At 59.4% G+C, this 14,837-nt stretch overlaps 1 protein-coding gene across 1 annotated transcript in view; it reads left to right on the top strand.

Moving 5' to 3' along the window:
• Nucleotides 1-896: 896 nt before the first annotated feature.
• Nucleotides 897-14,837, top strand: part of SIGLEC1 (sialic acid binding Ig like lectin 1) — a gene marked incomplete at both ends in the record, with an annotated part of 31,412 nt that continues 17,471 nt past the window's right edge. Inside the window, 2 exons of the mRNA XM_082282019.1 lie at nt 897-983; nt 14,355-14,457. Coding sequence (XP_082138145.1) covers nt 897-983; nt 14,355-14,457 — 190 coding nt within the window. The remainder of the gene's footprint in view (nt 984-14,354; nt 14,458-14,837) is intronic.

The raw sequence follows: 14,837 nt of genomic DNA, 5'->3' as shown, positions 1-14,837 counted from the left end.
TCATTGGGGTTGTTGAGATAATTGGGATAATTTATTCATTAGGATTACTGAGATAATTGGGGTCATCGGGATCATTGACAACTTTGGGATCAGTGAGACCCCTTGGAACACCGGGAAAATTGGGATAATTTGAACCGCTGAGATTGCCGGGATCATTTGGATCATTGGGGTCGCTGAGATCATTGGGATCACTGGGATCAAGCCCCTGGGATCATTGGGATCAAGGTCAGGAAGCCCCTGGCCGGGAATGCCATGGCCTGGAGCAGGACGTGCCCCTGTGCCCAAGGGGGTGACACTGGCCGGGGGACACTGGGGAGGGGACAAAGGGTCACCTCCTGAGCCAGGGGACATCCAAATCCCGCAGGGGACAGGAGGGGGATGTCAGAGCAGCATTTGGGATTATACCGGGGCTGTACTGGGAATTTTGGAGGTCCAGGTGACCGGGGGGTGTCCCAGCTCCCCCCCCCCCCCCCAGCCCTGCCTGGCACCACTGCCCGGAGCCAGGGAAGGTTCTGGAGGGGGGGGACAGGGACAAGAGCGGGGGCTCCGCCCGTGTTTGCGTCCCTGGCGCCCCGACAGGGATGAGGTAGCGCTTTCCGGGAATTGAGGCCCAGCCCATGGAAATGCCGCCGGGACAGGAAACCCGGGACGAGGACGGAGAACCGGGGCTGGAAGCGAGACCAGAGCCCAGGCCGGACCCGCAGCCGGTGGGGACAGCAGTGTCCCCCACCAGCACCCCAGGGTGGCATCGCGTCCCCAACCCAGGAGCTGGGGACAGGATCTGGGCACAGGATCTGGGCAGTCCATCCCCTCCTGCCCAGTGCTCCCAGTTTGTTCCTTCCCAGCCTTTCTGCGGCCAAACTGGGCCTTCCTGGGCCGGGATCTGCAGCGGGATAATGGGAATCTTCATCATCATCATCATCAACATCACCCCCTCCCAGATGTCCCACACGGAGCTGACGGATCAGGATGGACAAACGGGTGTAAATTGGGACAAAGGACATTGTCCCCACCACAGCGAGGTGACCTCAACGCCAAGGGGACCCCGCGGGGAGGGGGTGCAGCCCTCCCACCCCCCTCTCCCGGCCCTGCCGGCGCTCCGGGAGCAGGGATGGATCCCACCCAGCCTGGGAAGGGCTGGATCGCTTCCTTCCCACTGCCCCGCCAAGGGCAGGGCGGCCACGGGGCCGCGGTGCCAGCGGGGGGGACGCGGTGCCACCCAAATTCCCACATTCCCGGTGTTCAAAGGCTTCGATTCCCACATTCCCGGTGTCCATCCGGGCTCCAAGCGAGGTCCCTTCCCCACCTCAGCGCTGTCCCCGGGGAGGGGGGGGATTTTGGGGTTGGAAAACCCCGGCAACCCCCGGAAATCCCCCGCGCACAGGCCTCAGTTTCCCCTCTTGCACACACACGTGTTCTTGCACACATGGGAGCAGGCAGGCGCTGGTGCACACTCCAGCCATCCCCTTGCACACCCACAGGAATCCCCTTGCACACACGCGTGCTGTTCACACCCTTGCACGCACACTCACACGTCGTGGCTCTCGCTCGTGTTCTTCCACTCGCGTGCAGCCCTCCTTGCACACCCACGCGCGCTCCCACAGCATTTGCGCACACCCCCAAATCCGCGCACAGCACCGGCGCTCACACACGCCCCGTGTGCGCCCACACCACGTGCGCGCACCCGTGGTCACACGCACCCGCACGCACGCCCCGTTTGCGCACCCGCACACACTGGCACGCACACCCACAACGCGCTCGCACCCCGCGTACGCGCACACGCATCCACACGCATTTGCACGCTCGCACCGCTGGCACGCCCCGTGTGCACACCCATGTGCATGCACACACACACACACACACACACACACGTGCTCACCCACCCTTCCCCTCACGGTGCCCCCCGTGTCCTCTCCCCGGATGCCCCTGGCCGTGCCATGGTGTCCCTCAGCCCCTCACTGTCCCCGTGTCCCCTCCCCTGGTGCCCCTGGCCGTGCCATGGTGTCCCTCAGCCTCCCCTTGTCCCCTCCCCGGATGCCCCTGGCCGTGCCATGGTGTCCCCCAGCCTTCCTTGAGGAAGAGGAGGGCGAGGAGGAGGCAGCTGCAAACCATTACCGAGAGGAGGGGGCGGCTCCGGGGGTCTCGCCGGGCTCCCCCCGCTCCAGAGGCTCTTCCCGGCCCCGGGTCAGGCGGAGTTCTCCGGGAAAGGAAAACAAACCGTGAGGGGCACAGAACGGGGGGGCTGCGGCAGCGCTGCCTCTGGGCGGTCCCCAAAAGGGGGGCTGGGGTCTCCAGTGCCCCCTCCCCGTGCCCGGCTGTGCCCAGATGTATCCTGGTGGCCACCTCTCTGCAGTGACAGTCGCCACCCTGCTGGCCTTGAGTCACCAAAGCCACCCCTGGGGTCTGTGCTGGGACCCCACCCCAGAGCCCCTTCCCTCGACAAGGAGCTGGGATTTGGGAATGAAGGAGCAGGGACAGTTTGGAATGGGGGTTGCAGCCTGGAGAGGATTTTCCACAGGGATTTTGGCCACCCCTTGTGGGGGGTTAAATCCAGAAATTCCTGTCCTGGAGATGAGGGAGGGAAAGGTGGCTCCCAGCCTGTCTGGGATCTGTCTGGGACATGGCATTGTCACCCCACTGCAGCATTCCCACTTCCCACGTGTCCCACTCCCCAGTATCCTGAGGGTTCCCTGTCCCCCTGCTTCTCCCACCCTCTGGAACACCCCAAACTCAGGGATCGCTCCTGGCTGGATGAGGTCAGAGAGACTTGGGAAGCCGGGAATTCCCTGGTTTCTCACAGCCGCCCTAGTATGGGCACCTCAGGGTGGAAAATTGAGGATTTGGGAGAAAAACAGCTCTTCCCACTCTCCCGCATCCCTGCGGCAGGAAAAGGGAGGGCTCCCACTGCCTCCAGCTGCCAGAACTGATGGTTCAGGTCCTGAAAAGCGTGAAAAGTGCAAAAACGAGGAGCAAAATGCAAAACGATGTTGCAAAGCGGGAACACGGATTGGGAACACGGATCCAGCGCGGATCAGCCGCCGCAATTCCCACATTCCCAGCGGTGCTGGAAGTGAGAGCGGTGTCGGGGACATCGATGTGACAGCGGCCATCCCTGAGTGCTGTTAAACACGTCCTGCACTTTGGGATCCTCTTCCCTGTCCCAGGAATGTTCGAGAAGGGTTGGGAGCAAGCAGGAGCATCCTGGACCCCTCCAGCAGCCAAAGATTCCCGATGTTTCATCTCCAAGCGCTGAGAGGGGTTTGGGAGGGAAAAATGTCCCCATGTCCCACTTGCTGACAACCCTGGGGTGTCCCCCTGGAGCTGGACACCCCTCAGGGAACACCAGGATGGGGGAGGATGCCTCAACCATTCCCAGAGAAGCCGCTTTCCCTGAACTCCCCCGCAAGCACCGGGAGTTCCAAGCCGCAGTTTTCCTGCCAGCAGTTTTGGCAGGAATGGCTTTTTCCTGCCCAACTGGGATGTTTCCAACCCCAAGCTGCTGTTGTTGTTCCTCACCAAACCTCCCGCGGATGGGAAAGGCCCTTTCTCATCCCACGCTCCATCCCTCGGCCTCTGGAATCGCCACAGCGGGATCTGCTGGCACCCAGGGCTTCATCCCAAGGATCCCAAGGAGCTCCTGGGGGTCTGGTGGGTGGGAAAAAGGGACACAGCCACAATCCCAAGGGGAATGAGTCCTTGGGTCTGTGGGATGATTTTTCACTGGGAAAATCCCATCCCGGCATCACCTCAGGTGGGAGTGAGGGGGAATTTTGGTGGTGCCAGGCAGCTCCAGAGGCTGGGAAAGGCCCCCTGGAGCTGGAGGAGTTGGGAGTTGAGGGTTTGATCCCTCAGGATTGGGGCCAGGATGGAACAAGGGCAGCTTTGCATCCCTGTGCTCCAACATTCCATGGCCTGTGGGATGCTGCAGTGGTTGGGATCCCCACATTCCAGATCCAGGTCTCATCCCGGAGCTGGGAAAAGCTGGATCCTGCCTGTGGGGATGGAGTGAGGGCATATCCGACCCCAGGCCTCAGAGCACAACATTCCCAAGTGCCTTTGCCACCCAGCACGGGACCCGGCGGGTGTTTGGAGCTCCTGGAATGCTCCTCGGGATGCCCTTGGAGCAGCCCCACTGCTGTGGGATGGTGCTGCTGACGGAGCCACATCGGGAAAAATGGAGCATTATCCCATGGGAAGCTGGGAATGTCGTGGCTCGAGGTACGGAAGGATGGAGCATCATCCCGAGGGAGGTTGGGAATGTCGTGGCTCCGGGTCTGGGAAGTTGGAACATCATTCCAAGCTAGGATGGGAATGTCATGGCTCCAGGTTTTGGAGGATGGACCATGATCCCAAGGAAGTACAGGGACATCGTGGTCCCAGGTTTGGGAGATTGGAGCATCATCCCTTGCCAGGATGGGAATTCTGTGGCTCCAGGGCTGGAAAGATGGAGCATCATCCTGAGGGAGGGTGGGTCTGTCCTGGATCCAGGTCTGGGACAATGGAACATCATCCCAAGTCAGGATGGGGACATTGTGTCATTGGATTTGGTGGGATGGAGCATCATCCCAAGGAAGTACACGGACATCATGGCTCCAGGTCTGGGACAATGGAACATCATCCTGAGGGAAGTGGGAATGTCGTGTTTCCAGGGGCAGGACAATGAAGCATCATCCCAAGCCAGAATGGGGACGCTGTGGCTCTGGATGTGGGAGGATGGAGCATGATCCCGAGGGAGGTGGGAATGTCGTGGTTCCAGGGTTGGGAAGATGGAGCATCATCTTGAGGAAGGATGGAGTTGTCCTGGATCCAGGTCTGGGACGATGGAACATCATCCCAAGGAAGTACACGGACATCATGGCTCCAGGTCTGGGAGGTTGGAGCGTCATCCTGAGGGAGGTGGGAATGTCGTGGTTCCAGGGTTGGAAAGATGGAGCATCATCCTGAGGGAGGGTGGGTCTGTCCTGGATCCAGGTCTGGGACGATGGAACATCATCCCAAATCAGGATGGGGACATTGTGTCATTGGATTTGGGGAGATGAATCATCATCCCAAGGAAGTACGTAGACATCGTGGCTCCAGGTCTGGGAGGTTGGAGCATCATCCTGAGGGAAGTGGGAATGTCGTGTTTCCAGGGTTGGGAAGATGGAGCATCATCCTGAGGAAGGATGGAGTTGTCCTGGATCCAGGTCTGGGATGACAGAACATCATCCCAATCCAGCATGGGGACATTGTCTGTGGATGTGGGAGGACGGAGAATCTTCCTGAGAAAGGATGGGAATGTCGTAGCTCCAGGGCTGGGAGGTTGGAACCTCATCCCAAGCCAGGATAGGACTGTCCTGGTTCCGGGTTTGGGAGACTGGAGCATCACCCCTTTCCAGGATGGGAATTTTGTGGCTCCAGGGGTGGAAGGATGGAGCATCATCCCGAGGGAGGTGGGAATGTCATGGCTCCAGGTCTGGGAAGTTGGAAGATCATCCCAAACCAGGACAGAGCTGTCACGACTGGATTTGGAATCCCCTCATGGACAGGGACCACGCAGACACTGTTTGGGAAAAGCAAACGCTGGGATTTTGGATTTGGAGCGATGCCACCGGTCCCCTGCAGTCCCCAGGGCGTCCCTGCCTGGCCTCGGCACTGCGGCGGATTTAGGGAACCGGGAATTAGCGCAGCAGGAGCGGGGCCATGTCAGATCCCATTACCTCGGACCATCATCGCTCCCAGTGTCGCAGGAATAATTCACATCCCGTTCCTCCTCCGGGAGCCCGGCTCGCTCCGGAGCTAATGAGGCGTTTGGGATCAGTGACTCGAGACCGCTCCATCCCAGCGTTCCCGAAATGTAAAAGTCAGGTTTGTGCATTAGGAATTGATTTTCCACTCGGAAGCTCGCACACACGGGAATGGGCAAGTCTTCGGGATGAGCAGAATCCAACCCAAAATGTTTCCTTGGAGCCGGGCACCAGGTCAACCTAAAATTCCTGCTGGAATGAGCCCAGGAACTGGGGTGGTGATTGGGAGTAGGGATTTGAAAGATCCCAAACATCCCCAGGGTGGGATTTGGAGCTGGGGGCTTGTGGAGTCCTGGATTTTGAGGGTCCCAAACATCCGCAGGGTGGGAATTTGAGCTGGGACCTCCTGAATCCCTGGATTTTGAGGGTCCCAAACACCCCTAGGGTAGAATTTGGAGCTGGGGGTTGTGAGTCCCTGGATTTCAAAGATCCCAAACATTCCCAGGATAGAATTTGGAGCTCAGAACTCAGTAACCCCTGGATTTGAAAGATCCCAAAGAGCCCCAGGATGGAAATTGGAGCTGGGGGCTCAGTAACCCCTGGATTTTGAGGGTCCCAAACACACCCAGGGTGCAAATTGGAGCTGGGGGTTTGGGAATCCCTGGATTTGAAAAGATCCCAAACACTCCCAGGGTGGAAATTAGAGATGGGGGGGGTTGTGAGTCCCTGGATTTGAAAAGATCCCAAACACTCCCGGGGGTGGAAACTGGAGCTGGGAGCTCATGGATTTGAAAAGATCCCAAACACTCCCGGGGGGTGGAAACTGGAGCTGGGAGCTCATGGATTTGAAAAGATCCCAAACACTCCCAGGGTGGAAATTGGAGCGGGGGGGTTGTGAGTCCCTGGATTTGAAAAGATCCCAAACACTCCCGGGGGTGGAATTTGGAGCTGTGGGCTCATGAATCCCTGGATTTGAGAGTTCACAAACACTCCCAGGGGAAAGCAGGAGGAGACAGGGGGAATTGGGAGAACTGGGAAGGATTGGGGGCAAGCCGGGGAGACCAGAAACCACGAGGACCGGGGGGAACTGGGAGTACTGGGGGAGAAGGAATTGGACAGAGCTGAGGAGAGCTGGGAGACCCAGCCGGAGATGGGGTAACTGGGAGGACTGGGAGGGGATTGAAGGGACTTGGGTCAGCCAGAGGAGCCGGGAGGAGCTGGAGGAGTCCAGCGGGATCCGGGAGGAGCCGAGGGGAGCCGGGAGCCGCCCAACCTCACCGGGGGCCTCATTCCCAGCCCGGTGCCAAAGCAAACATTTCCCTGGCGCTGCCTGGAGCCGCGTTCCCAGGCCTGGGTGACCCTTGGCCGTGGGGACGGGGAGGGCAGGGAGGGGACAGCGCGGGGGTGGCGCGGCTGGAAAGGGAGGATTCCGTACCTGCCACCACCCCCCCTCGGAACCCCCGCGCGTTCCAGCCGCAGGGAATCCAGATGTGCGCGGTCTGTGCTCAGGGCAGGGCGTCCCCAACATCTGTCCCGGGAATGGGGAAGCCGGGAATGTCCCGCTGTCCCCGGAGCAGCCGGTATTCCCAAGTTTTTCCCTCGGTTTGGCACACACACACCCCCGCCTCCCCCAGCTGGGACAGCGCTTCCCAGTTCTCCCAGCCAAAGAAAACCAGTTTGTGTTGACTCAGGTGCCAGCGCAGGGACGGTGACGCCCTGGTGGCGGTGTCACCGCGGTGTCCCCGCCGAGCCGGAATTTATTTGGTTTGTCCTTTTCCTTCAACTTTTCACGCCAGGAAAGGGGGGAATGCGGGAGGGGCTGGAGGGAGATCGGCCCCATCCCACAGCGCTGCCTCTTCTTCCTCCCGCTCCCTCCTTAGGAAGGGAAAAGGAGGAATTTGCCTGGGAATATGGAATTTTCCTCTGGATTTGGGGTCCCTGGCACAGGCCGCACCCCCGACAGGACGGGTGATTTATTCCCACTCTTCCCATCCGTGTTTTCCTCTCCCTACTCGCAGCCCACACCCGAATTCCCGGTTATCTCTCCGGCTCGCCGCCCATCCCGCATTCCTCCTGGGCATGGAATGAGCCGCGTCCCACAGCTCCCGCTGGACTCCGCTCCACCCGTCCTGGGAATGGGAGCGGGAGACGCGGAGTGCCCCGAGCCACGGCGGGGACCCCAAATGGGGTAAGGGGAGGGCTTTGTCCCGGGAAAATGCTGGTCCCGGGAAAATGCTGATCCCAGGAAAATGCTGATCCCGGGAAAATGCTGGTCCCGGGAAAATGCTGATCCCAGGAAGATGCTGGTGCCAGGAAGGTTCTCATTCCCAGAAAGGTTCTCATTCCCAGGAAGGTTCTCATTCCCAGAAGGATCCTGGCCCCCAGGAAGGTTCTCATTCCCAAGAAGGTTCACATTCCCAAATGGATGCTGATCCCCGAGAAGATGATGGACTCCAGGAAGATGCTGATCCCCAAGTGGGTCCGGGTCCCCAGGAAGACACTCATTCCCAGATGGAACCTGGTCCCCAGGAAGGTTCTCATTCCCAGAAAGGTTCTCATTCCCAGAAGGATCCCGGTCCCCAGGAAGGTTCTCATTCCCAAATGGATGCTGATCCCCAGGAAGATGATGGACTTCCCCCAGGAAGACACTGATCCCCAAGTGTGTCCGGGTCCCCAGGAAGACACTCGTTCCCAGGAGGATGCTCATTCCCAGAAGGAACCTGGTCCCCAGGAAGGTTCTTATTCCCAGAAAGGTTCTCATTCCCAGAAGGTTCCTGGTCCCCAGGAAGGTTCTCATTCCCAAATGGATGCTGATCCCCAGGAAGATGATGGAGTCCAGGAAGAGGCTGATCCCTAAGTGGGTCCAGGTCCCCAGGAAGGTTCTCATTCCCAGGAGGATGCTGCTCCCCAGGACAATGTTGGACCCCAGGAAGATGCTCATTCCCAGGAGGATGCCCATTCCCAGAAGGATCCCGGTCCCCAGCAGGATGCCCATTCCCAGCGGGATGCCCATTCCCAGCAGGATGCCCAGTCCCAGCGGGATGCCCATTCCCAGCAGGATGCCCATTCCCAGCGGGATGCCCATTCCCAGCAGGATGCCCAATCCCAGCAGGATGCCCATTCCCAGCAGGAAGCCGATCCCCAGGCTATGGCACAGCCACCCCTCCCTCCCTGGAGAATTCCATGGGTTTTTCCATCCCTTTGCACCCTTTCCCTGACTTCCCTCATTTCCCTCATTTCCCTCATTTCCCATTCATTTCACTTCCCGGAAAGGTTCCCTTTTCCACCTCATCCCACCCTGGGGCTGTGCCTGGGCCTGGAAAGAGGAACTGCACAGGGACGTGCCCCAGACACTGCCCACGCACGGCCCAGAGCCGGAGCGCTCCGGAAGCTCCCGGGCTTCCGTGGAGCTGGGAGAGCTGGGACAACACAGGCTGGCAACCCTGGCACGGGATGAGGTTCCAGAGGCTCCTGGATGCCCTGGAAAAGGGTGCAGGTATCCAAGGAAAGGGATTGGGATGGGCCTTGCTCCTCCTGGATCCCACTGTTGCCCGCCACAGGAATGCCAGCAGAGTCCTGGTAGATCCAGGAGTCCCATCCGGAGCTGGCAGGGTGGGCAACCCCCAGCCCCCAGCCATGCCAGGGCACCGGGGGCACGATGCTGCTCTATGGGAAGCAGGAGGGAAGTGGAGGATCTGGAAGTGGGGGCAGAGCAGCGGCCGGAGCTGGGTCAGACTGCCCTGGCATTTCCTGCTCAGGGCTGGGCGGCTGCTCCGGGTGGGCACGGCCCTGGCATGGATCACATGGAGCTCTCCTCGTGCCAGGGCAGTGCATGGTGCTCCTGGCACAGGGTTGGCACAGATCCCAGTTCCGAGAGCCCACCAGGACTGGCACAGCTCCCAGATCCTAGGACTGACGCAGCTTCAATTCCAAGATCCCACCGGGATTGGCACCACCCCCACACCAGCAACGCACCAGGATTGGCACAGCTCCCATTTCCAAGAGCCCGCTGGGACTGGCACAGTTCCCAATTCCAAGAAGCCACAGGCCTGGCACAGCCCCCAATTCCATGGTCCCACCAGGCCTGGCACAGCTCCCAAATCCAAGAGCCCACCAGGATTGGCACAGCCCCCACACCATGATCCCACCGGGATTGGCACAGGTCCCAAATCCAAAAGCACGCCGGGACTGGCACAACTCCCAAGTCCAAGAGTCCACCGGGATTGGCACAACTCCCAAGTCCAAGAGTCCAGTGGGATTGGCACAGATCCCAAATCCAAGATCCTGTCAGGTCTGGCACAGCCCCCACACCAACAGCCCACTGGGATTGGCACAACTCCCAGTTCCAAAAGTCACCAGACCTGGCACATCTCCCAGCTCCAAGGGCCCACTGGGACTGGCACAAGCCCCACATCAGCAGCACACCAGGACTGGCACAGCTCCCATTTCCAAGAGCCCACCAGGACTGGCACAGCTCCCACACCAGCAACGCACCAGGACTGGCACAGCTCCCATTTCCAAGAGCCCGCTGGGACTGGCACAGTTCCCAGCTCCAAGAAGCCACAGGCCTGGCACAGCCCCCCATTCCATGGTCCCACCAGGACTGGCACAGCCCCCACACCAAGATCCCACCGGGATTGGCACAGGTCTCAAATCCAAAAGCATGCCAGGACTGGCACAACTCCCAGTTCCAAGAGTCCACCGGGATTGGCACAACTCCCAAGTCCAAGAGTCCAGTGGGATTGGCACAGATCCCAAATCCAAGAGCCCATCAGGATTGGCACAGCTCCCACACCAGGGATGCACCAGGACTGGCACAGCTCCCAGTTCCAAGATCCCACCGGGACTGGCACAATTCCCATCTCCAAGAAGTAACTGGGACTGGCACAGTTCCCACACCAAGATCCCACCAGGCCTGGCACAGATCCCAATTCCAGGACCCCACCAGGACTGGCACTGCTCCCAGTTCCAAGATCCCACCGGGACTGGCACAGTTCCCATTTCCAAGAGCCCCCCAAGGACTGGCACAACTCCCAAATCCAAGATCCCACGGGCCTGGCATGGATCCCAATTCCAAGACCCCACCAGGACTGGCACAGCCCCCACACCAAGACCCCTCCCCAGCCCTGGCACAGCCCCACACCAGTAACCCCCCAATGGGATCTGGGACCGATTCCCGGAGGGTGGCACAACCGGGGTGGGGGAGGGGGCAGCAGGACCGTGGGCATCTCCCTGCTGACTCAGCATCCCGCCTGGCACGGCTCCAGAGGGGCCGGGGAGGGGCCGAGGTCCCACAGGGCACTTTCCCACAGTCCCGGGGCACAAGGTCGGGCATTGACCCTGAGCGGTCACCACGGGCCGGCTTCACCCGGTGCCACCAGTGCCACCAACCCCGGGTGCCCTTACTCCAGGGGGCAGAGGTTGGACCTGGGTCGTGCTCCAGGAGAGCTGGATCAGCCTCGGCATCCCCAGGGCTGAGGTGTCCAGCTGGGAATTCCTCTGGGAATTTCCTCTGAGCCCTCTCCTGGCTTTGGGGACACCTCCCACTATCCCAGCTGGATCCAAGCCCCAGTGTCCAGCCTGGCCTTGGACATTCCCAGGGATCCAGGGGCAGCCCCAGCTGCTCTGGCAATTCCAGCCCAGCCCCTGCCCACCCTCCCAGCCAGCAATTCCTTCCCAACATCCCAGCCCAAGCTCCCCTTTCCCACTGGGAAGCCATTCCCTGCCTCCTGTCCCTCCAGCCCTTGGCCCCAGTCCCTCTGCAGCTCTCCTGGAGCCCCTTGAGGCCCTGCAAGGGGCTCGCAGCTCTCCCTGCCTCCTTCCCTTCTCCAGGGCAACATTCCCAGCTCTCCCCGAGCCGAGGGGCTCCAGCCCTTGGAACATTCAGAATTCCCAGGACAACCAGGATCCATCTTGGTTACCTGGGAGGACAAACACCATCGCTCCCAACATTCACCTTTTCCTCTTTTTTTTCCCAGTTTATCCACTGATCATGGAGCTACACGATCCAGGATATCCCTGGATTGTTTTGGGATCGGTTTTCCCGGCCGTGTCCCCCCAGTTGCCGGTGCAATCCCAGCTGAGGACAGAGCCGCCCTCGATTCCATCCAAGAGACAACAAAAACATTCCTGAATTATCAGCACAAATCCCAAACCGTTCCCATGGGGGACAAAACCAACCCTGCCCCAGCCCCGCCAGCAGGACCCTAAACCTGGAGATCTTGGAGCACTCCAAACCCAGCCTGGCCCCAAAAACCCGGAATTAGAGAACGGCTGCCGCTGTCACCACTTCCCAAAATCAGGGCATGGACTCCGAAGAGGGAAGTGCTGCGGTTTGGGGCTCCTTATCTCCCACCCCCCGCTGATAAAAGGACGTCCCTGAGCCCTGGGACAGGCGGCTTCCTGATGTCACCGCTCCGGAGGTGGCACTGCCGGAGCCGCTGCCGCTGCCAGGTAATGCCGTGGTTCCCTGGGGCTGGGAAAGGATGGGAATTCTGAGGGCAGAGAATGGGGTGGGATGAGGGCTCACGGAGGATCCCTTTGGGATGAGCCTCATCCATCTCCTACCAGGAGCCAGGGAAGTACCTGGAATTCCAGGGATCAGATCCAGGCTTGGAGGGGTTCATACGCACCCTTTATCCTGGGGAATGGTGTCTCACCATCCTGTGGTCCTCGTTTCTCTGGTTTTTGGGATGGGATGGAGCTGAAGGGTCCAACACTGGGAGTGTCCCCTCTCCCTGCTCCTTCCTGGGCCAACGGGCGGCTTTTAAACTGCAGGGATAGGTGGGACAGTGGGAAAAAATTCTTCCCTGGGAGGGTGGGGAGGCCCTGGGATGGAATTGCCAGAGTGGCTGGGGCTGCCCCTGGATCCCTGGCAGTGCCCAAGGCCAGGCTGGACACTGGGGCTTGGATCCACCTGGGATGGTGGGAGGTGTCCCTGCCCATGAAATTAGAGAAGCTTTAAGGTCCTTTCCCACCAAAACCATTCCAGGATTCTGGAGCTGCTCTGGATCAGGCTGGGAGAGCTGGGAATGTTCCCCTGGAGAAGGGAAGGAGGCAGGGAGAGCTGCGAGCCCCTTGCAGGGCCTCAAGGGGCTCCAGGAGAGCTGCAGAGGGACTGGGGCCAAGGGCTGGAGGGACAGGAGGCAGGGAATGGCTTCCCAGTGGGAAAGGGGAGCTTGGGCTGGGATGTTGGGAAGGAATTGCTGGCTGGGAGGGTGGGCAGGGGCTGGGCTGGAATTGCCAGAGCAGCTGGGGCTGCCCCTGGATCCCTGGGAATGTCCAAGGCCAGGCTGGACACTGGGGCTTGGATCCACCTGGGATGGTGGGAGGTGTCCCTGCCCATGGGAATTCATGAGCTTTCAAACCCTCCCATCCCAACCCCTTCCTTAAATCCCATTTAGGGACACCAGGGATGCCTTCCCCTCCCCAGCTCGCTCCACGCCCCATCCAGCCCCACACCAGGAGTGTTCTCCCAGAAATATTTACAACTCCTGGAATTCCAGGAGCAGCAGGGCCCCACCAGGGGCCACTGTTCCCCCCGGGGTCCCCATCCCAAGTGTCCCCATCCTGCCCTGAGGGTTCCCCAGGAATCGAAACCGAGAGAAATCCGGGAGAAGAAATGAAACTTGGCACCGGCACGGGTTGGGGGCTGGATCCCAGCGCTTCCTTCCTCTTCCGGCACCAATCCCGTGACAATTTGTGCCTTCACATCGTCCCCCCCTCTGAGCATCGACACCCAGGGGCCATCCCAGCCATTCCCTGTGCTCGTAGTCTGGGAAAAATCCCAAGCAAAGCTCCTCAGAGAGGGAAATCCATCCCGAAATCCAAGGAGCAGTGAGGAAATTGGATACAGATGTGGGGAAAGGAGGTATCAGCGGAGGAGGGAATGCTGGAGAGGGAAAGGCCGGAGCAGGGGGCTGGGAGCAGCCTCGTTCCTCAGGGAGAGATCCAGGAGTTCTCGGAGAAGGATCTAAATTCATGGCAATCCGATCAGTGATTCCTGTGATATTGGGGAAAAAATCAGGGCAAAATGATTTGGGTTTATCACGGAATGATGGGTGGAGAGACTGGAAGGAATGTCAGGAGTTTGTGTGGAGCTGCAAAAAGCCATAAAACCTTTTAAATACTTCTCTTTTTGTATTTCCTCTTCTTTTCCTTTCATTGGTTTCCTTTTCTTCTTTTTCTTTTTCTTTCTCTTTTTCTTTCTCCTTTTTTCTGTTTCTCTTTCTCTCTTTTTCTTTTTTCTTTTCTTTTCTTCTTTTCCTTTTTTCCATTTATTTTCCTGGTTTTATTCCTTTTTTTTCAGTTTGTTCTTTCTCTTCCTTTTCCTTTTTTCCTTTTTCTTTTTCCCCTTTCCCCTTTCCCCTTTCCGCTTTCCCCTTTCCCCTTTTCCCATCTCCCCTTTCTCCTTTCCCCTTTCCCCTTTCCCCTTTCTCCTTTCCCCTTTCGCCTTTCCCCTTTCCCCTTCTCTTCTTTTCCTTTCCCTTCCCTTCCCCTCCCTTCCCTTTTGTTTTCCACCCTCTCCTGGGGACTCTTCTGATGCCAGCGGTGCTTCCAGCAGGATTTATCCCACAGGGATCCATCCCACCAACTCCAAGGCCCTCAGCCATCTCTCCTTGTCCCCAGGATCCCCTGTGCCAGCGTGACCCCGCGTCCCCCGTGTCCCCTGGCAGTGCCACCATGCGCCTGCCCTGCTGCCTCGTGTTCCTGGCCAGCCTGGTCCCATCAGGTATGGGGACAATGACACCCTTGGGATTGTCCCCTGCAGGGCTGGAGGCAGGGGTTGGCCCCGGGATGGGTGGGAGTGAGAGCCGGACACGGTGCCCAAGGGATGGGCAGGAATTATGGGGATTCCCAGGCTGCTCCTGGCACAGCAGGTGTGGGATTTTCCAGCACATTCCACGATCCCACACGTGTCCCCTCCTCCTGGTGGGCAGGGATGGGGTGACAAGGGGACAGCCAGGCCATGGGAGCGAGGACAAGGAACCAGGGTGAGGAAAGGGGGTGAGGAAATAAATTCGGGAGGCCAGGAGGTCACTTTCCCCCTTTTCCTTGTTATTTAGCCCCAAAAGACCCAGCTTTTCCTGCTTATCTCCCCCTTCTCCACCC

The sequence above is a fragment of the Coloeus monedula genome (genome assembly GCF_965178545.1).
Source record: "Coloeus monedula genome assembly, chromosome: 5".
Lineage (NCBI taxonomy): Eukaryota > Metazoa > Chordata > Aves > Passeriformes > Corvidae > Coloeus > Coloeus monedula.
The sequence above is the reverse complement of the archived record's forward strand: the minus strand, read 5'-3'. Positions and strand labels throughout refer to the sequence as shown.